General features: G+C 35.8%; 1 protein-coding gene across 2 annotated transcripts in view; it reads right to left on the bottom strand.

The window, feature by feature from the left end:
- The window catches only part of Epha3 (EPH receptor A3), a 378,741-nt gene that overhangs the window by 33,213 nt on the left and 323,977 nt on the right, over positions 1-21,551 (bottom strand). For both annotated transcript variants that reach the window (XM_004663303.2, XM_004663302.2), the window contains exons 12-13: positions 18,238-18,299; positions 15,485-15,694 (exon numbers count right to left, since the gene is read on the bottom strand). In XM_004663303.2, the coding sequence (XP_004663360.1) occupies positions 15,485-15,694; positions 18,238-18,299 (272 nt within the window). The remainder of the gene's footprint in view (positions 1-15,484; positions 15,695-18,237; positions 18,300-21,551) is intronic.

Below are 21,551 nucleotides of genomic sequence, written 5' to 3'. Positions count from 1 at the left end.
TATGTAATCTAGTTATATGTTGTTTCCTACCATAGTGAAACCACTCTTTTGCAACTTTATTGAGGAACTGAATCTTAAAATGCATTAGCATCTTAAGTTTTTGTAGGTGAAATGCTACCAAATATTTACAATATTTTAACATTATAATTAGTTATAGTAATAATTTATGATGGTACATTTTACCAGATTTTATTTCACTGTAACATGAAACATTCATGTAGTGCTTTCTATATCTACATTTAAGCTCCCCAGATATTTGAACATTTGAGAAAAGTTTCCAACTGCTGGAACAAACCCAGAGTCCCAGCATATGGACTGTATCTAAAACTTCAAATTCAGTAGAATCAAAGCTAACCTTTGCTTCCTGTGCTTGGAATGTCAAACCTATGGTCATTTCCACCCAGCATCCATCTATGTACAGCTCTAAGTAACTGGGGGTACAGAGGAATATTTTGTAACTTGCTTCATTTAAATTTTTACTTTTAGTAGAAAACTGAAGTGGTGGATTCTGGGAATAGCTTTGGCTCTCCTGTTTAGTTTTAGCCAAGTTGTTTTACATTTCTCTGGAGCCATTTTATAATGCATAAACTGAGGACCATAAGAACTATAAAACTTAACTATATGCCTACTTTTTATCATCTTTGGCAGCCTAACAGTTTGAATGTCTTAAAATTTGGCTCCTCAGCTTTTAAATTTCAATATTCAACTTATATCAGTAACAACTGGGGCTCTTACAAACAAATAAACTGTGCACTAAACTGAGTAACTGGATATTATGTGTTGTTCTACCTCTGTAGAACACTTGTAGATGAATTAAACTAATGACGGTAGGGTTTTTTTTAGGCAAAGCATGGCCCAATTTAGCTTGCTAAGAAATATGCTGCAGGCACATTACTTAATGTATGTTCCCTGAAAGATTCCTGAAATTATGTTCTGTAAGCTTAAAGCATTTAGATATTTCACAAGAGACATTTGGACAAATCATGTCTTTCTTTCCAGAGGTTTAGTTGATGGGAATGTAAATAAGTATAGCTTTTATGGAAACAGGGCGGAAGTTCTATAGTCAGCTCCTTTGCTGTGGATGGTGGGGGTATGGTATAAGGATTAATTTAAGGAGGATTATGACTGATTGAAATGTCTGGACCCTCTGGCATAATGTCTTATACCTGCTCAAGTTTTTATCTGGTTGTTTGTGAAAATATTTCCTTGTTAGTTTAAGGAGTGTTTGGAGGACTCACAGTTTACATTGCCTGCCTGTGAGCTCTGTCAGGTCATATTTAGAGTGACAAAAGACTTTGGAAGGTTTATCTGAGTAAACCTAGTATAATTGAGCATGGAACCTGCAGGCAACCATTGGCCTTTTAGGATAAAAGTAGAACTACAGATACAAATCATTTTGCTCAAGGACTTAGCATCTATCTGTCACCTGGGATTCAGTGTCACTCACTGTAGAAGACCACAAGGTGGAGGGTAAGGCAAAAAGACTCCCAGGAGTAGCATCCATTCTAATCCTTAGTAGCTAACATCTAAGATCATTGAGAAAAATAGATTCAGCAGATGTTGATGGCCTCATGGAATCAGAGAGAGAAAGGGAGTCCTTTGTGTACCAAAAGTCCACCCTTGAACTTTGAGAAATTTTAACATTATTCAAAAAGTTTAAGAATTTATTTAAAAAATATAAAAATCTTCCCATTTTAAGCTAATATAGTGATATATAGAAATCAAATATAAATACAATTTTTTACTTTCAGATTTCTAAGATAACATAAAAGCTATGTAATCTAAAGTATAATGCCCACTTACAATATCAATAATGCAGACAAGGACAAATGTATGCTATAATATTGGCCAAATCTTTTCAAATATTCTTTTCAAATGCCAAATATTATGTTGTATGTGACCAAATTTTTAATTTATTTTATAATGTTACATCATGACATTGACTAAAAAGCACATACAGGGACTAGAGAAACCAAATTACAAAGCCTAAGAGTGAACCCTCATAGTATAGCTTACTGATTTTTAACAAATATGCTAAGAACATGCCACATGGGAAAACCTGTCTAGTTAATGGTGATGGGAAAATTCAGGTGTCCATCTGTGGAAGGATGAAACTAGTCCTCCTCTGTCACCTCTTACACACATCGATCCAATGTGAAGCAAATATTTAGTAAAAGGCAGAAAACTATGAAACTACCAGAAGGAGCTTTTGGGAAATGCTTCAAGACTATAGAATAAGCAAAGAAGTTTTGGATATGACCCCAAAAATACAGAGGACCAAAGTTAAAACACTAGAGATCCTGTGAACAACAAAGGAGTCAGTGAAGAAAGCAAAGAACAACGACATAGTAGAGGATGGTAGACAATTTATACAATTCTGTACTTGATTAATTGATATGAGAATATTTAAGGAATTCCAAAAACTCTTTAATAAAAAAATCCCTGATTTTTTAAAATGCAATATATTTAAAAAGAGATTTTTCAAAGGAAATCATAGAGATAATCAACACATATATGGGAAGATGTCCAGTATCACTAATCTCTAGAGTAATTCAAATAAATAGCATAATGATGAATCACTTCAGGTCATAAGAGAACATGTTCTCTCAAAAACAGTAAACATAACAAGTGATGGTGAGGATGTATGAAAAAAAGAGTACTTTTAGTGAATAGCTGCTTGAAATACAAGGTAATTCTAGAAGTAAGGTTAGCAAATAAGGTGGAGGAAGTGGGTATGAATCATAGCTATAATTACAGTTTAGAAATTGTAGCAGAAAAGAAAAAAGGAATGACATGTGAATGCATGCTTGCAATACTCTAAAAAATGAGGGAGGAAGATGACCATGTTTTTGAGATAAGTTTCTGATAAATAGTATCTTCCAATCCATCTTGGGCTACACGGTATGATTTCCCCACCCCTCTCTCAAAAAGAAAATTAAAAAAAAAAGACAGAAATGAGTCAAATTGTTAGCCATTCCACTCTCTTAATTACTTTGCTTTGTAATAATGCAGTTTGAATTCTTCCCGAATTTTCATAGAAAGTTCAAACTTAGTGGGTCAAGGTTTTGTTCTGCTCACTTCTGCAGACTCAGCCCCCAGGACTATTCCTGGCATATGACAAGTACTCCCATATGTGCTGAATGAACAAATGAATGGCTGAGATGCATAATTCATGTAGAGATGGTGGCTAATACATTTATATAGATCTTCCTTATTCCTTTGGTTCAATTCCCAATTATAGCTTTGAATTTCTACTACAAAAATACAAATATTTTCCCATTTCTAAGTATTCATTCTATCTGTCTAAAACGGGTGCCTAGAAGGTGCCAGGCTTCTCTAAGTTTCCATGCAACATAAATTACTAAATCATTTAATCTTTGGAAATGTGTGTGTGTGTTTGTCTTTAGTTTGTAAATGCATCATCATACCAACTGTAAGAGAACATTTGTGTGGGGTGGGATAAATTGCCAGTGCTTTTATTTATTTTGGTTGAAATGTCATTAGGACTCTATTTATTATTACATATTTCATTCATGTGTGCATGATATATGGCATATATTACTTATCCAGTAATATTTTTTACACTGTAGCATTTTTGATAGGCATAGTTTAAAATAAGTACTTCAGAGCATTTCAGTGTTTTTTTTTTTTTTTTTTTTTAAGACAGAGCGACAAAGAGAGAGGAGATAAAGAAAACTGGTGCACCAGTGCCTCAGCCACTATAATTGAACTGCAGATGCTTGTACCACCTAGAGAGCATATGAAACCTTGTGCTTCCCTCACCTTTACCCATCTGGCTAATGTGGGATCTGGAGAATAGAACATGGGTCCTTAAAATTGCAGGCAAGCACCTTAACCAGTAAACAGCTTTCCAGCCTTTATTCCTAACATAAACATACCATGAACAAGAATATGCAAGTGTTTTAGCTTTAACTGTTATTTCTCCCTATTCTAAGATAAAAAGGCCATCCTATTAACATTTCTGACATCAACTCGGTAAAGTGACACATCTAAAAGAAACAAATTAATTATTATGAAAAAGAATTGCTTTATTTCCAAAGACAGATAACTCATCCAATATTGACATATAATTATTTTATTAGTTAGTGTGTCACATCAAGATAGAAATAAAGAACATAGCATGTTGCCTATACTTATGAAAGTTTTCAGTAAGAAAGTTTTTTAATAAAAGAATATAACTTAATATTGAAGCACTTAACCAGGAGAAAAGTTAATTGATTTTTCTCAATTTTCCTAAAGTAGTTTATATGATTATATAACAAAACTGTCTTGGAATCCTTAAAAGAACTGGATTGACTGACTAATTCTCACCTATGACAACATGGTATTTTTAGAATAAAGTAAATTATGTAGTAGACCAGGCCAAAAACAAGCATAAAAATGGCATAATTTTTGCTTATTTGTCAATAACAAAACTTCTTTGATGATTAAAATTTGTGGGCTGTCTGCTGCAATCACACTATGCAAATGAAAGGCAGGAGCTCTCTGGATGATTTGCCCCTTACAGTGTGCAGCTGCAGCTATGCTTTCAAAGCTACTCTTTAAAGCACATCATATCACATAAAACTATATTGTAGTATAGATTTATATCGCTGAAGAACTCCTGAAATTTTTACTCAGCTTTCAAAGTACTGCTTTCCAATAAAGCATCTGTAACAGTGGTTTTCAAAGTGTCATCCAAGCATCTATCGAGACCCCAAGAGCATTCCAGGGGGTCTGTGAGATCGAAACTATTTTCATAATAATACTAAAATTTTATAGCCCTTTTCACTCTCATCATCCCAAGAGTTTTCTATGGAATTTTACAGAGGTTACAGGATGAATAATAATATTGTAAATATTGTAAATTGTACAGTGTCAACATTTGAAATTTCTGCATAACTCAGGAATGAGAAATGGAAAACCAAAACTGGAAGTGAGTATTGATAAAAGGTCCAATCAATGTGCATTATCCTTATAGAAAAGAGACTCTCACACCAATGTATATAGCCAAACCTTTTCCTATCAGCATACTGTTGGGGACATAACTGATGAAAGCATGACAGACTTCTCATAACTCAGAGAACAGTATGGAAAAAATAGGTGATAAAGTGTTTTAAATTTTAATATCCAGCATTTGTTTGATCTCTCACATGTTCTCCCCAGTTTAATTTTTGATTTTTTGGGGTACATAATTAGCTGGAACAATTTGCACATATATCCTTTCTTCTATTCACCCATCACAGAAATGTGCTGAATGTGGATGCAACAAAGAGCCTAGGTCAATGATGTTGCATTGAGGGCAGTTCAGGGTTTCTTGGTACAGTCTCTCTCTACATTAATGTAATCATGTCCAGAGAAACAATTAGGAAAGCTTTAATGTAGAGAGGCATTGAGTAGTTATTTATGAATTGTAGAAAATTGAGACACTATGCAGAGTTTGTTATAAGTTACTTAGATGATGTAACTGATTTTTAAGGCAGGTTTATTAGATTTATCATAAAGGAATATCATCTGTGGTTTGAAGTTGTGAGCTTTTTGAAATCTTCTTTTCTAAAATAACAATAATCATTTCACAGTAAGTTAAGTAAATAATGTATATCTCTAAGCTGAATCAAGCAGTTTTGTGTTAGAAAAACAAATAGACTTTCTGTATATTTAATATCAAAGAAGTTTCTTATATATTATACTATTATGATACATTTGTCTCTCAAATCTATTTGTTAAAATATGGTGTACTTAAATAAATTTTACTAATATTGTCACAATCTAATATCAAATTCCCAAAATAGGAATTCTTCAAATATTTCTATATAGCAATATTCCTGCAGTAAGTATACATTATCAATATCACCACATGGAACAATAACCTAGCTGTTCTGATGTGTTTATTAAAAAAAAAGACATCCTCTTGCTTTACTATCATATCTTAGTCTAAGAATAAATTATAAAATTACTATACTAAACAAAGCTTGTTATTGTAGATTAAGTCAATGATGTCCAAATTACTCTAGAAATGTAGATGCTTTTCAAAACTAAGCCAGGCTCCCCAAGGAATATTTTGAACTTGTTCCAAAGGAATACAAAAATGAGTCCTGGAGAACACTAAGCAGCTATTTGTGGTAGGGAATGCAGGAATGAGGCCATTTGGCTAGTGTGGTTGGCAAGAAACTTCGGACACACAAATTTCAGCAAAAAAAGCCTATTAAGTTTTTATTTCATAAATGATAAAGAATCATTTTGACATAGCAATCCATTCCTTTCCTACTACACTAAGTAAACAGCACTTAGGATACATTCCTCCTAACAAAGTCATAGCCAGTACATAGCCAGAGAAAACTCTGAGAATTATTCTAATATGTGCTGTAGAAAGCAGGCAGTCTGGGCATGGATGAGTCTTTCAATTTTTCATCAGAGAGAAAAATGTTTTTAAAATCAATATAAGTATTGGGAACAAGGATGCTGTCAATGAATAATTAGATGTGACAAACAAAAAAAAAAAACACCTATGCACTGGCTTGCAATTGAAATAAGTTGCAATAATAACCTCTTACTAACAGCTTTTTAATAAAACTGAAGTATGTTTGTGACAAGAAAAATATGAAGAAGAGTACTATTCATGAAATTTGTTAGAAATTTGTATAGTTACAGAAGGTTGTAAAAGCAATGTTTAGATAGAATATAGTAATTGAATAGTAACAAGGAAAGTAATGCTTTTCTAGGGACAATAAATATGTCATTCTTGCTACATATGTTCTCCTGTGGTGATAGTTTATTCACAAATGTGGTTTTGCTGTAGAACATTAGCTGGCTGATTTTTGGAAAACAGAGAAGCATTAAGAGAGCATTCTTAAGGCAATCTAGTCAGCTATTCTGAGATATTCAGTGGAGGTTACTGTCAAAGCTTACTCAATTAGCTACAGAGTTAAAATGAACAATATAGTTTTAAGCAAAATACTTGTATTTATTAATAAAATGAATACACTACACAATATAATTAAAACTAGGGGTAAATGGGCTGGAGAGGAGGCTTAGTGGTTATGCGCTTGCCTATGAAGCCTAAGGATCCCATTTCGAGGCTTGATTCCCCAGGACCCATGTTTGCCAGATGCACAAGGGGGCACATGCGTCTGGAGTACGTTTGCAGTAGCTGGAAGCCCTGGCATACTCATCCTCTGTCCCTCCCTCACTTCCTCTCTCCCTCCCTCCTTCCCTCCTTCCTCTCTCTCTCTCTCTCTCTCTTTTTCTCTATCTCTCTCTGTGTCTCTCTCTCCCTCTTTTTCTCTGTCTGTCACTTTCAAATAAATAAATAAAAATAAACAAAAAATAGGGGGAAAAAGCAAGGCTGGGAAAGATGCAAGCTAATTAAAGGCCCTCACAAACCCTAGAGGCACTGGGTTTAATTCTCAAGCCACCTATCTAAGTGGATACAAAAAGTGGCAGAGGAATCTGGTGTTCCTTTTAATGGCAGGAGGCATTGAGGCAACACACACACACATTAAAAAGATGAGAAAGACTTCCAGTCAAGATGGCATCCATCTAACCATGCTTCACTTCCTGGGGCAATAACAGGAAGTATCTGTGGGATTTTAGGGTCAACACATTCTAGCAGACCTTCAGTGGGATAGTGTGGAGGGGTAAAATAGGGAATCCACTGATTTCCACACTCTCTGTTAGCCCACCAGTCCCTCAAACCCTTCAAGCAGCCATCGCAGCCACCCTGCCAAGGACCAGGTTCACTGCTATGCTAACTGCAGACTCAACAGATCCAGGCCAGGACCCTCTCATGTTTCCCAATGCCAACTGGCTCTCATTCCTCCCTCCATCCAGAAGCTTTCCTACTTTTAGTGGCCACTGGGACACCCAAGCAGACAGGCCCCTTTTGCCAACAAAATCCTAATCTAGTCAAACATAAAAGGGAACAATCACTGAAGACACTTCAAGAGTAAACTACAGCTTCCTCTTGAACTAAATAAGACTACCACACTATGATGGGCAGACCACTGTGCAAAAGGAACAACATGAAACATCAAATGGAAGTAAATCCAATAAGGTTGCCTAGTCCCACAGTGGGAGTTTCTAATCAAAGCATAGAAGAGTGAACAGAATCAGAACACCAAAATGAAGATACAAGGTATGTGATTCTGACCTAGCAATTGGCAGAATTTGCAGAAAATCAACAAAAGACTAGCAATTGTAATAAAGCTGTTCTCACTAAGATGGACCTAATAGGAAAAAAAGAAAAACAGAGAGTCTTCCAAAGATAGTTAAGTAATCTGAAGGAGAGCTAAATAAATAAATAAATAAATAAATAAATAAATAAATGAATAATAAAAATAGCAAAGAAGAACTCAATAATCAGCTGGCTAAGTCAATAAAGACATAAATAAATGCATGGATAAATTCCAAGAAGCCAGAGAAAAAACAAACAAACAAAAAAGACCTAAAAAGGGAACTCAACAGAGGAATGAATTCTATATAGAAAAAGGCAATAGAAAATGAAAACCTAATTGAGCAACTCCAAACCTCACTAGAAGCCCTCAAGAACAGAGTCGGTCATGTGGAGGACAGAACTTCAAAATTGGAAGATAAGACAGAAGAAACAGTTCATGAGTCCAAAAACTTGAAAAAGTTCAAAACTTTTTGTGAACAGAACATGAGGGAACTGAAAGATACACTTAAACATTTCAAAATCCAGATTATAAGTATACCAGAAGTAGCATAAATTCAGACCAAAGGGATGGAGAACTTATACAACAAAATTAACAAAGAAAACGTTGCCACCCTCTCAAAAGAGAGTCCCATCCTGATACAAGAAGCTAACAGAACTCCAAATAGACTAGACCAAAGGAAAAACTCTCCAAGACATATTATCATTAAGATTCTAAACATGGAAGACAAAGAGAAAGTCCCAAAAGAAGCAAGAAATAAACAACACATTACATATAAAGGTAACCCCATCAGAATTACCTTGGAATTCTCAATAGAAATCTTAATAGCCATAAGGGTCTTGAACCAAACACTGCAAAGTCTAAGAACCTATGGCTTCCAACCCAAACTACTATACTCAGGAAAAGTATCCCTCATAATGTATGGAAAAAGAAAAAAACAAAGTGTCCATGATAAAAGTCAGCTCTACAACTATATGGACACAAAGCCAAATCTATGGAGTACTTCAGGGAATTCTCCACACAGAAGAGTAAGAGCCTACAAGGAGCAGATCACAATAACTAAACCCAGAGAAGGCTCAAAAAACTACAAAGCTCAAGAAAACACTGAACCACATAAAGTACCACAATGTTGCAGGGATTAAATCAAACCTTACAGTTATTACCTTAAATATTAATGGCTTAATTCGTCCATCAAGAGACATAAGTTAACAGAGTGGATCAGAAAATTAGACCCCTCAATCTGCTGTCTTCAAGAAACCCACCTCACTACTGAAGACAGACATGCTCCTCAGGGTAAAAGGGTGCAAAATGATATTCCAAGCAAACAGAAATAAGTAACAAGCAGGCATTGCTATACTATTATCAGATAAAGTAGACTTTAAACTAAAAGTAATCAAAAAAGACAAAGAAGGCCACTTCTTACTCATCTATAGAATGATCCAACAAGAGGGTATCACAATCATCAACCTTTATGCATGGAACACAGGTGCACTACAATTCATAAAACAAAACCTATTTGACAACAAAGCAGAAATAAATACCAACATCATAATATTTTGGGACTTCAACACTCCATTATCAGCAATAGATAGATCATTCAAAGAACAAAATCAACAAGGAAGTAAGAGAGCTAAGTAACACCATAGATCAACTAGACCTAATGGATATTCACAGAACATTGTACCCAAAATCTACAGAATATACTTCTTCTCAGCAGCCCATGAAACCTTCTCTAAACTAGATCATATACTGGACCATAAAGCCTGCCTCCATATATTTAGGAACATCAACATTAATTTTTTGTAATGCTGTAAAACTGTAAATTAACAACAATATATGTGAGAGGAACTCCATCAGCTCCTAAAGACTGAATAACACACTTTTAAACAATAAAATTGTAGTGATGAAATAAAAAATAAAATGACAAAATATTTTTAGAGTTGAATGACAATGGGAACACATCATTCCAAAACTTATGTTACACAATAAAGTCAGTCTTTAGGGGAAAATTCATAGCACTAAATACCTTCATAACAAAGACAGAGAGATCCCAAATCCATAATGTAAGTACCCATCTAAAGGCATTGGAAAAACAAGAATAATCCAATCCCAAAAGCTCTCGATAGGAAGAAATAATGAAGATCAGAGCAGAAATTATTGAATTGAAAAGTTATCAAACAAAGAGCCAGTACTTTGGAAAAATAAAATTTAAAAAAAGGCTGATAATCCCCTGGCCAGTTTGACCATTTGTAAAAAAGAGATGCTTCAAATTAAATTCAGAAATTAAATGGAGAGGTCACAATAGATATAAATGAAATTAGAAGAATCATCAGGACTTATTCCCAAAACCTCTATTCCATAAAACCACATAATCTAGAAGAAATGTGTACATTCCTGGACACATACTACCTACTGAAACTGAACTCAGAGAAGAATAATCTCCTAAACAAACCCATCACACCCATCAAGATTGAAAAGTTTATCAAAATCTCCCCAAAAAGCATAGTCCAGGACCAGAAGACATCTCAGCAGAATTCTATCAAACCTTTATGGAAGAAGTAAAACGATTTTTTCCTCTAACTATGCCACATAGTTAGAGAACAAGGAAAGTTCCCCAACTCCTTTTATGAAGCTGGTATTACCCTAATACCAAAACCAGACAAGATACAACAAGAAATGAAAACTATAGGCCTATATCCCTGATGAACTTACATGCAAAGATCCTAAACAAAATCCTCACAAACCAAATTCAGCAACACATCAAAAGCATTATCTACCTTCGTCATGCAAGCTTTATCCCAGGAATGCAGGACTGGCTTAATGTATGGAAATCTGTCAAGGTAATACACCATATAAATAAGCTTAATCACAAAAACCACATGATCAATTTAATAGATGCAGAAAAAGCCTTTGACAAAATACATTACTTTGTGATCAAAACTTTTGAGAGAATAGGTGTGTGTTGTTTATACATTACCATAATAAAGGCTATATATAAAGCACTTAAAGCCCAAACAATACTTAATGGGGAAAGACTCAAGGAATTCCCATTGAGATCAGGAATAAGACAGGGATGCCCACTCTCACCTCTGCTCTTCAACATAGAACTAGAAGCCACAGACCAAGCAATAAGACAAGAGAAAAAAAAATAATACAAGAGATACAAACTGGAAAGGAAGAAGTTAAGTTAGTTCTATTTAGAAGGGACCCGAGAGTCTCCATCTCAAACCTCTTAAAGATGATTCATTCCTTCAGCAAATTAGCAGAATACAAAATCATGCACAAAAATTAGTACTCTTTGTATGTGAAAAAGGCAATGATACAGAGAAAGAAATTAGTGATGTTGCCCCATTTTCAATGGCAATAACAACAACAACAAAAAAAAGCCTTGGAATAATAGTAACAGTAACCAAGGATGTTAAAAGACATATAATGAAAACATAAAAACAAATACTCAAGATAGAAATTTAGGAGTACTTGAGAAGTGGAAAAAAACTTCTTTAACAAGACCCCAGTATCTCAGGAAGTTAAACAATCACTCAATCATTGAGATCTCATTAAAAGCTGAAGTTTGTTTCACAGACAAATGTACTATCAACAAAGCCAATAGACTTTTACAGAATGAGAGAAACTTTTTGCTCCCTATACAAATGACAGAGGCTTAATTTCTAGAATCTACCAAGAACTCAAAAATCTAAACAATAAAAAAAATCAAACAACTTACTCACAAAGTGGGACAGAGAACTGAATAGCAAGTCATCAGAGGAAGAAATACAAATTGCAAACACAAACTTAAGAAAAGATCAACATCTCTAACCATTAGAGAAGTGCAAATTAAAACAACTATGAGATTTCATCTTACCCCAGTAAGGATAGCAAACGTTAAAAAATAAAATTTTAAAAAAATGTTGGTGAGGATGTAGGGAAATAAGAATACTAATTCACTGTTGGTGGGAATGTAAGCTGGTACAACAACTATGGAAAGAAATGTGGTAACTTCTAAAAAGGTTAATGATAGAGTTGCAACAGACCCAGTTATTCCCTTACTGAGCATTTACCCTAAAATCTTCATGCCTCAGTTCAGAGATATTTGCTCAACCATGTATATTGCTGCTTAATTCATAATAGTTAAGAACTTAAATCAACCCAAATGTCCATCTTTGGACAAATGGATAACCAAGATGTGGTGTATCTACAAAATGGAATTGTATTTAGCAGTTAGAAAAAAAAAATTACACAATGAAATTTGTAGAAAATAGTTGAACTTGAAACAGATCATACTCAGCAAACTCACCCAATCACAGAAAGACAATCATTGTATGATCTCCGTTACCTGCAGCTCCTAACCTAGATCAGCCCAAGATGCTGACATACCTTATAGGCATCTCAAGGGATGTACAATAGGGTGGGTAGGGCTTGAGGGGAGGGCAAGGGGTTGGGACAAACACAAAAATAAATCCAGTGGAACTGGCACCATAAAATCCTATATCTTTGAAGACAGACTAAAAGGTTGAATAAACCCTCATTAGTATCTTAGAGGGAATACCTGAAACAAAGGGCCCTAGACAGGGTGAGATGAAGAAGCCTAAACTTAATTTTCTCCTGTTTATCTTTTTTCTTTCTTTTTTTTTTTATATTTTCTCTTTTTTTCTTCTTTCTTTTCCCTTGGCGCTGGCCTGATATTCCCAGTACCAGGATGCACCTAATACCTACAATGAGCTGTTGATCAGAGAGACCTACAAAGTTTCCCAAAAGAAGATAGAATTCGGTCAGAGCACTTGATTACCTACCAGAGATTAATGGTAAGACCCTACTGCCAAAGACACCATATGCTGTCAGTAAACTGCATGGAGAGACCTAGCTGGAATCTGGAAGAGAGTCAGTCCCAGACAGTTAACCTGTCTAGTGCTACAAGGTGCTACATGAGCTAACTGGGGTAAAGTGGTAGACATCTGTCTAAGAAACTCCAGGGCTAAGCTACTCAGAAGCAAACATCCTGATGTGATGCTCACACAAATGCAATAGTGGCACACAGCTATGGTGGGTAACCAACTGTTCTTGAATTAGCTAACAGATCCTTTCAGTGGAAAGGAACCCATATGTAGAACTGGGCAACAAGTCAGAATCACATCCAGATAACGAGTTTGCTCTCCAATATCAAGCTCCCACCAACCTTATGCTACAAGAGGGTGTACACCCATTAAATTCTCTCTAAACTAACAATGGTTATCCCAATTAAGCTGTGATGACTTCATTTGCCATTGGAGAATCTGCTTCTCTTTTTCAGATGGAAGCAGGAGCTGAGGAGAGAAATGGCCCATTAAACTTCACAAGGGCCCCAGCTGAAATCATGGAGGAACTAGGCAAATGAGTAAGAGTGCTACTTTCTGTTTGAACCTGATATCAACACAAGGGTGAAGGAGATAGACACTGAGAATACTCAACTCCTATAAAACCAGAGATCCAGAGATTCATAGGTTCCTAAGAGTCCATCATTGAAGTAGACCTAAAACAAACCCAACATGACTCAGAGAATTTCACCAATGATGGGGCAGAAAGATTGTTGGAGCCATAAGTTGGGACATTATACACAGAGACATTGCCTCTTCCCCATAACTGATGGCTTCCCACACAATGCATGATCCAAACTCCCCATGGGGATAAATATGAGGACAAGGGTGAAGGTAAGGATGGTACTAACATGTACTGTTTACATACTAGGTATGTCCATAATTAATTTTAAAAAGATGGGATAAAGACAAAGATTGTAAAGTATAAAGCCATTAAAATAGCATTAACTCTTCAATTACCTTGAATACCACAATGGCTTTGTGCCACTGCTTCTATCAACACTGATTCTGTTATGTGAAGTACAGTAGGAAAGTTAGGCCCTTTCTCAATGTCTAACAATATTGTTGATTGACTTTTCAAGATGAGTAATTTCCAGAAAAAAAAATAAGTGCTTTTATTTTAATCAAGAAAACAGTTTTGGAATAGTATAAGAGTGCAACACAAATGAACTCTGTTTATAAGCTGTACCTATTATTGGATTTTGAAGAATAAGAGATGCATCATAGGAAGTTAATACTCCCTTATTCAGGTTCACTTTCACTTTCTACATTTCCATTACCTATAGTCAATAATGGTATGAAAACATTACATGAAAATTCCAAATGTATTTCATAAATTTTACTTTCATGCCATTCTGAGTAGCATGGTGACATGGTACAAATTTACAATCCATTCAGCCTGAGACGTCAATTACATGTCTCTCTGTGATGCCTGTTTAACTAGTATCATAGTGATTGTGTTTTATTTAACTTCATGATATCCATAAAGAAAAAAATTAAAATATTATTAAATAACGAATTAAAATAGAAATGCTAATTTTAATTTATTTAAATTCATTCTTATAGGAAATTATGTATTTATAATTTTATTAAAAAGGTAGATTTCAAACAATATTGAAATTATGTACAATGAAAACAGTGAGTGTATTCCAGAGAGACTTCTCAAGTAAACAATAGGGCTCACTTTTTAATAAATTTCTAAAATCTATTTTAGTCATTCATTTGAAAGAAAGAGAAAAAAAAAACAGAGAATGGGCAGGATAGGGCATTCAGCCACTGCAAATAATAATTAATAATAATAATAATGATAGTAAACTCCAGAAGCATGTGCCACCTTGTGCATCTGGCTTGTGTGAGTCCTGGGGAATAGAAACTGGGTCCTTTGGCTTTTCCAGCAAACATCTTAACCACTATGCCATCTCTCCACACCAGGGATTTGTGTAAGTAAAAATTAAGGAAAATCTAATATTTGAGCCACAGGTATTGTCTAGAAGTTAAAATTTTACACAGCTATATTCCTTATGGGTAGTTTTGAAAGTTTTTCAATAAGAACATATACATATGAGAGCATAGATTTTAAATGCTTTAACACTAAGCAAATATGATGATAATCTTTAAAATGAATCCAGTCTGCTTATTAATGGTGATCCACTCATGATGAAATGATGAGCAAACACAAAAGGATCAATAATTTAAGCATTTGCAAGCATTACTGCACTGGGGAGTGCCATTCAGTCATGTGTGGTACTTCTGAATTAAAATCATGATTCACCTTTTACACAGCAACTGCTAGCTTTTCTTTGCAGAGATGCTCCCCAGTGTGAAGCAAAGTTGACGTATCATGTTGGTTATCATGTGGACATATTTACACCCACACATGACATAGCATGCTGGGTCATCACATGGGCATTTTGATACACCCACACATTACAAGATACAATGGAGATGGCAATCAGTACTCACTCTGGTTGTGTACGCAGCTTCGGGGTCATCCTCTAGAACCCGTGAGAGTCCAAAGTCAGAGACCTTACACACTAAGTTACTATTGATCAAGATGTTGCGAGCAGCCAGGTCACGGTGAACATATCCCATATCTGACAGGTACTTCATGCCAGACGCTATCCCACGAAGCATCCCCACAAGTTGAATGACTGTGAACTGGGCATCATGTTTCTGCAAAGCATTTCCAATGTGTCATTAAGAAATATTGCTAGAGAGGGTATATGATGGAGAATGGAGTTTCAAAGAGGAAAGTCACGGGGGAGGGAGGGTATTACCATGGGATATTTTTTATAATCATGGAAAATGTTAATAAAAAATTGAGAAAAAAATAAAAAAGAAAAAAAAGAAATATTGATACAGCCTAAAATACATCTATTATCTACTATCTCAGTGGGGTTATGGTAACCTCTATGGGGTCATGAAGGCCTAAGTTGGTTGCCATACGGTAGCAGGGGACCAAGCCTCAGAATATTCCTACTCACTCTATGGTTCTTACAATCTTTTCACCCCCTCTTCCTCACTGTTCATTGAGCCCATCAGGTGGTTTCTACTTTTTTTTTTTTTTTTTTTTTTTTTAGCTCAAAGCACTCAAGATTAGCAGGATCTGTGGATAAATGGGTACAAGACTAAAACAAAAAGAGTGATTGAATTAATTAAATGCAATGTCCCGGAATCAGAACCAAGTTGAAAATAGCACCTCCTCGATCCTTCTCAGAAATATTAAGACAAATAGGGCTGGAAAGATGGTTTAGTGGTCAAGGCATTTGCCTGTGAAGCCTAAGGACCCAGGTTCCAGATTCATATCCCCTGAACCCTCATAAGCCAGATGCCCATAGTGGCACATGGATCTGGAGTTTGTTTACAATGACTAGAAGCCCTGACATGCTTATTCTCTCTCCTTCTCTCAATTACGTAAAAATAAAAGTAAAAGAACAAACAAATTAAATGGATCTTGTTAATAGTTTGGGTTGCTTACATTGGATTGAATTTTCATTCTTAGATTCAGCAGATATTTCATGAATTGTTTAAACTAAGGTAGTTACTAAGTTTTAATCATTATCATAAATTTTTAATAATAACTGTGAAATATTTATTGAATTTTTATGGTTTTGCTTTATCTTGAGTTGTAGGCCATAAAAGCTAACAATCGGAGACAAAGCCCTAAGGTCCCATGTTTACAAACCATCCAAAGCATTTGGGATTAAATAAGAATACATGATGTATAGTGTACAGGTAACACATTAGCGTAAAATTCCATATTTAAATATAGCTCCCAAAACAAGAATGTTAAATGGGCATTTATTATAATAGCTTAAGTCAAGTTGGGAAATGTAATGTGACTCTCTAAGAACTACACATGGCTTATGAATATTAAGATAATTTCTCATACTTAGAAAATTTTAAATTTTCCAAAATTGTGATTTGCATTATATATTTATGTGTCTATCTGATTATCCATAATCAACTTAAATTTATGTTGTATTAAATATACCTGAAGACAAAGCATGTGTCATTCCTTATACCACAAGGACAGTAGCGATGAGAAAAATCTTGAATGTCACAGAAGTGTTGCTTTTCTTTAAGCATAGTATATGTTCAACTATATCAAAATGAGGCATATTATGGGTATTCATATATGAAGCTTGAAAATTTAAAGTATATATTACCAATATTAAAGCCCTCAACTGAAAATATGCATAACTTACCATCATAGAAAGCATTACTTTTGGGGTAGGCAGATGTTATAATTGACCGAGTTTACTTTAAATAAAGAAAAGAGAATGTGGGCTGCAGAGATGGCTTAGCAGTTAAGCGCTTGCCTGTGAAGCCTAAGGATCCTGGTTCAAGGCTCAATTCCACAGGACACATGTTAGCCAGATGCACAAGGGGGCACACACATCTGGAGTTGGTTTGCAGTGGTGGGAGGCCCCGACACACCCATTCTCTCCCTCTCTCTCTCTCTTTCTCCCTTCTCCCTCTCCCTCTCTCTCTCTCTCTCCCTCCCTGCCTCCCTCTTTCTTTCCCTGTCTGTCACTATCAAATAAATAAATAAATAAAAAAGAATAAAATATTTAGAAAAAGAAAAGAGAATATTTGGGGCTAGATAGAAAGCCCTTACTTGCAGAGCAGATGACCCAGACTTGGTTCCACAGTGCACTCAAAAAGGGAGATGCACAGAGCAGCACACACATCTGCAGGCCTGGAGAAAGTTTGCCTTGCCTAGAGGCTCTTTGGCTCACCCACTCTCTCTCTCTCATTCTCAAATAAATAAAAACATAAAAAGAAAATGGATTCGAGGCCACCCTGAGACTACATAGTGAATTCCAGGTCAGCCTGAGCCAGAGTGAGACCCTGCCTCGAAAAACCAAAAAAAAAAAAAAAAAAAAAAACCAAAAAAAAAGAAGAAAATGGAATATTTGTTATTTATATCAATAATATTTATATCTCATCTTAGAAGCATTTAATGTTTAATTTTATTTTTAACATGTAAATTTTGGTAATATACAAAAGACTTTAAATGACTTTGGAAACTTGTTTTAAAAACATAAACTATTCACATTTGAATGTTATAACACAAAGAAGCAGTTTTGTAGGTCACCTTTTGCCATGTGATCCTAGAACATTTCCCATTTACTTAAAATTTAAATCAAAAGGTTGGCATAATACAATAAGGTATGAGTGAATACATCATAAACATATAATGTTTTACTTACACGTAAGAAGCTGTCCAAAGAACCATTCTCCATATATTCTGTGACAATCATAACTGGCTTACCTAGATTTATGGAAAATGATAAATACGCAATCATCAGTTCAGTTTAAGAAATACCATCTACACGATAGTAATGATACACTGTGATACACCTAGTGAATACCTAAGAAATTATGCTATCTTCTATCTTTTACAAAATTGCCATTAAAAATGCAATCTAGGGGCTTGGGAAATGGCTTAGCAGTTAAGGACACATGTCTACAAGCCTGCTGACCTGACATTAATCCTTAGTACTTACATAAACCTATTGGCAAAATATTTTATGTGTCTATAATACCAATGTGCCTATGTCAATGAGTGGCCATGCTAGGAGAAACTGGAATTTGTAAGCACAGTGGAAAATCAATGAGAGTGATCATTTCTCAGAAGAATAAAAAGGAAAAAAAAAAAAAAAGGAAGAGAAATCCTCCAAGGTTGCTATTGCAGTTACCCTGGTATTGCTCAATAAACATCTGCCCAGAAGCAGTTTATGGGAGAAAAGGGTTTATTTCAAACTTATAGATTCCATGGAAAACTCCACCATGGCTGAAGAAGCTGGCTCACTTCCATAGATCTGTAGCAGAGAGACACCACTAAATAGCTAGAGCTCCACCTACTGTTAACACACCCTAAGGCTGGACTTGAGAGCCAGCCCCAGTAACACACCCTCCCTCCACCAGGCTGCTGGAGACATATGTTTCAAGCTTAATCAAAAGTGCCTCATGCTACAGGGGACATACATTAACTTCAAACCATCACAGTTGAAAACTCACATTCACTTGTGCTCATATACACAGATCATTCACATACCCATATGCATGAACACACAATAAAAAAAAAAAAAAAAAACAGCCTATGTTTCCATAGAAAATGGAATATAAAAGCATATAGACTACGGGCCTTCCAGCAGCTATGGTTTCTATATTAGTTTATTTGTCAAGGCTTTCAATTAAAATAAAGTATGAAAGCATGCCCCTTTCCTCCATTTCTTTGCTTATTAGGCAATTTCAATATGAAATATTTTTCCTTCAATCTCAGGCTAGTCAGGGACCCCTCATTCTTTTATTCAATGTGTAGTATTTAAGGAGACATGACTATTATTCTGTTTGTGCTGGCAAGATTTGCCAACTCTGGTAAATCAAAATTCTACTTTCCAGGATGATAGGGGAATGTTTTGATAACAATTGAAAGCCATAGTTTTAATATTTTGACTTATAATAAATCAACACATTAGAGTTATAAAATTTGTTGTTGGAAAGGAAAATAAAACCAAACTCAGTTGCTATTCTTTAAATACACACCTTTCATGCTACTGAAGGAACATAGGAGGAAGCTAGTTTATTTTAGGTAGTTTCAGTTAGAGACTGCGGACAAGAGAGAACCAATAGATATGCCACCTCTCCCTGGCACATGAATGGAACTCTTGACAGAAATGGAACTTGTGTGTGAATAGGACTAATCTATAGTGCCCTATGCTGCCCACAGTCTAGCACATTACCTCAATATGCTGATCTAGGTGGCTGGTCCAGGTGGGCTGGCTTAGGGGTCCACCCTCCAAATCTACAAACCAATTTGATCTTCCCCGTGCATATAAAGGCTCTCTTCTTCCTGTCTGGGCCTTTTCCCCTCTTTGCAGAGCACTGTTTCTGGATTCATTCTCATATCTGCTTGGGTAAACATGAGTCTAGCTTTCCAGAAAGGGGAGAGCATAACACTGTTTCCTAGACTGGAGAGAACTTGGAGGGCCCCAAAATAAGACAGGCCTCTCTTAAAGCACTTTGTTACCAACCTGAGGTAAGTGAGACTCTATTTCTGAAGGCACCACATACTGTTAACGCAGAAAATTGAGTGATGTGGTTGGAATCTGGAAGGAATAGATGTTTAGATATTTAGGCTATATAGTGCTGGAAAGCACTACATTAGCTGCTGGGGAAAGTGGCCTGCCACATTGTGAGCACACAGAGGACACTGCCAGACAAAAGTAACCAGCCTGACAAGACATATACACCTATGCAACTGTGACACCCAGCCTTGGAGGGTAACCGATCACTTTCTGATTGGCTAAGAGATCTTCTCAGTGGAAAAAAAAAAAAAAAACAAAAAGCAAAAAAATCCAGCAGGAACTGGGAACCAAGTCAGTATCCTATGTAGTGCAAGGTTATGGTCTCCAGTGACAAGCTGACACTAGGTTTTAGCCATAAGAAGGGCTACACCCATCAAAATTTCTCTAAATTATCAATGCTTATCCTCTTTAACCTATGCTGATCTCAGTGTCCATTGGAAAATTTGTTCTTCTTTTTCAGAAGGCAGCAAGACAAGAAAAGATATCTGACACCCTGGCAGAGTACGACTCTCCCACCCAATAAATCAGCTAGGGCTCAGGTGAAACTACAGAGGAATTTTTGAGATGAGCCAGAGATCTACTTCCACGGAGAGTGTGACAACCTATGCCAGAGTGATGGAGACAGACACTGAGTGTTCTCTAGAAGGTCCTGAGAGTTCAACACTAAGCAGAACTAAAACACAACCACTACATCTCAGGAAATTTGTGGAAGACGGGGAAGAAAGAGTCACAGGGTGGGAGGGAATATCCAGAGTCCCCATCCCCCCACAATGTCTCACTGCTGCTCTCACACTAGTAACCCGCAGCCCCATGGCAAACACCAGCAATCCCAGTGGGATGGGGGCAGGTAAGAGGGGAGTGAGGGTACAAACACATGATCTATCCATACAAATATGTACTTAACAAAAAAAGAAAAGAAAACCAAAGACCAAAGGGTAAAGTTTAGTGATATTTCAGTAGATTATAGGTGGAACATACACCTCTTAAGAGAAGGGAAGAAGAGAGTATAAAGAAGTTTCTGTCCATGAGGAGGGAGGAGCAGGGTAAAGATGACCCAAGGACCCAGAGTGGAGTCTTTTCTAGGTTCTGAATGTGGTCTCAGCTAAACATCCTCTCGGGCATTTTTATGTCTCTTCCTTTCAGGAATCTTAACTCCAGGAAAGGAAAACACCTGCCCAGGGAAGGAATTTGGTTGAGTTTAAGAAGAAACAGGTTTATGGAAATCCTTTAGGCAGTGAGATAAGAAAAAGAAAAAGCAAGATCTGTCTCTTACCTCTGTCACAGTGAAAACCTCAAGGAAGGCTCAAAGATATAGGCCTCAGTACCTAAAAGTTTATCCTTACTTTATTTATTAATTTGAATATATCCCAGCAAATATCATGTTATTATTATCTAAATTCTCTGAATTTCTTCAGATAATCTTCATTTATGTT

This window comes from Jaculus jaculus, chromosome 4 (genome assembly GCF_020740685.1).
Source record: "Jaculus jaculus isolate mJacJac1 chromosome 4, mJacJac1.mat.Y.cur, whole genome shotgun sequence".
Lineage (NCBI taxonomy): Eukaryota > Metazoa > Chordata > Mammalia > Rodentia > Dipodidae > Jaculus > Jaculus jaculus.
Note: the sequence above shows the minus strand (reverse complement) of the source record. Positions and strands in the feature narration are given on the sequence as shown.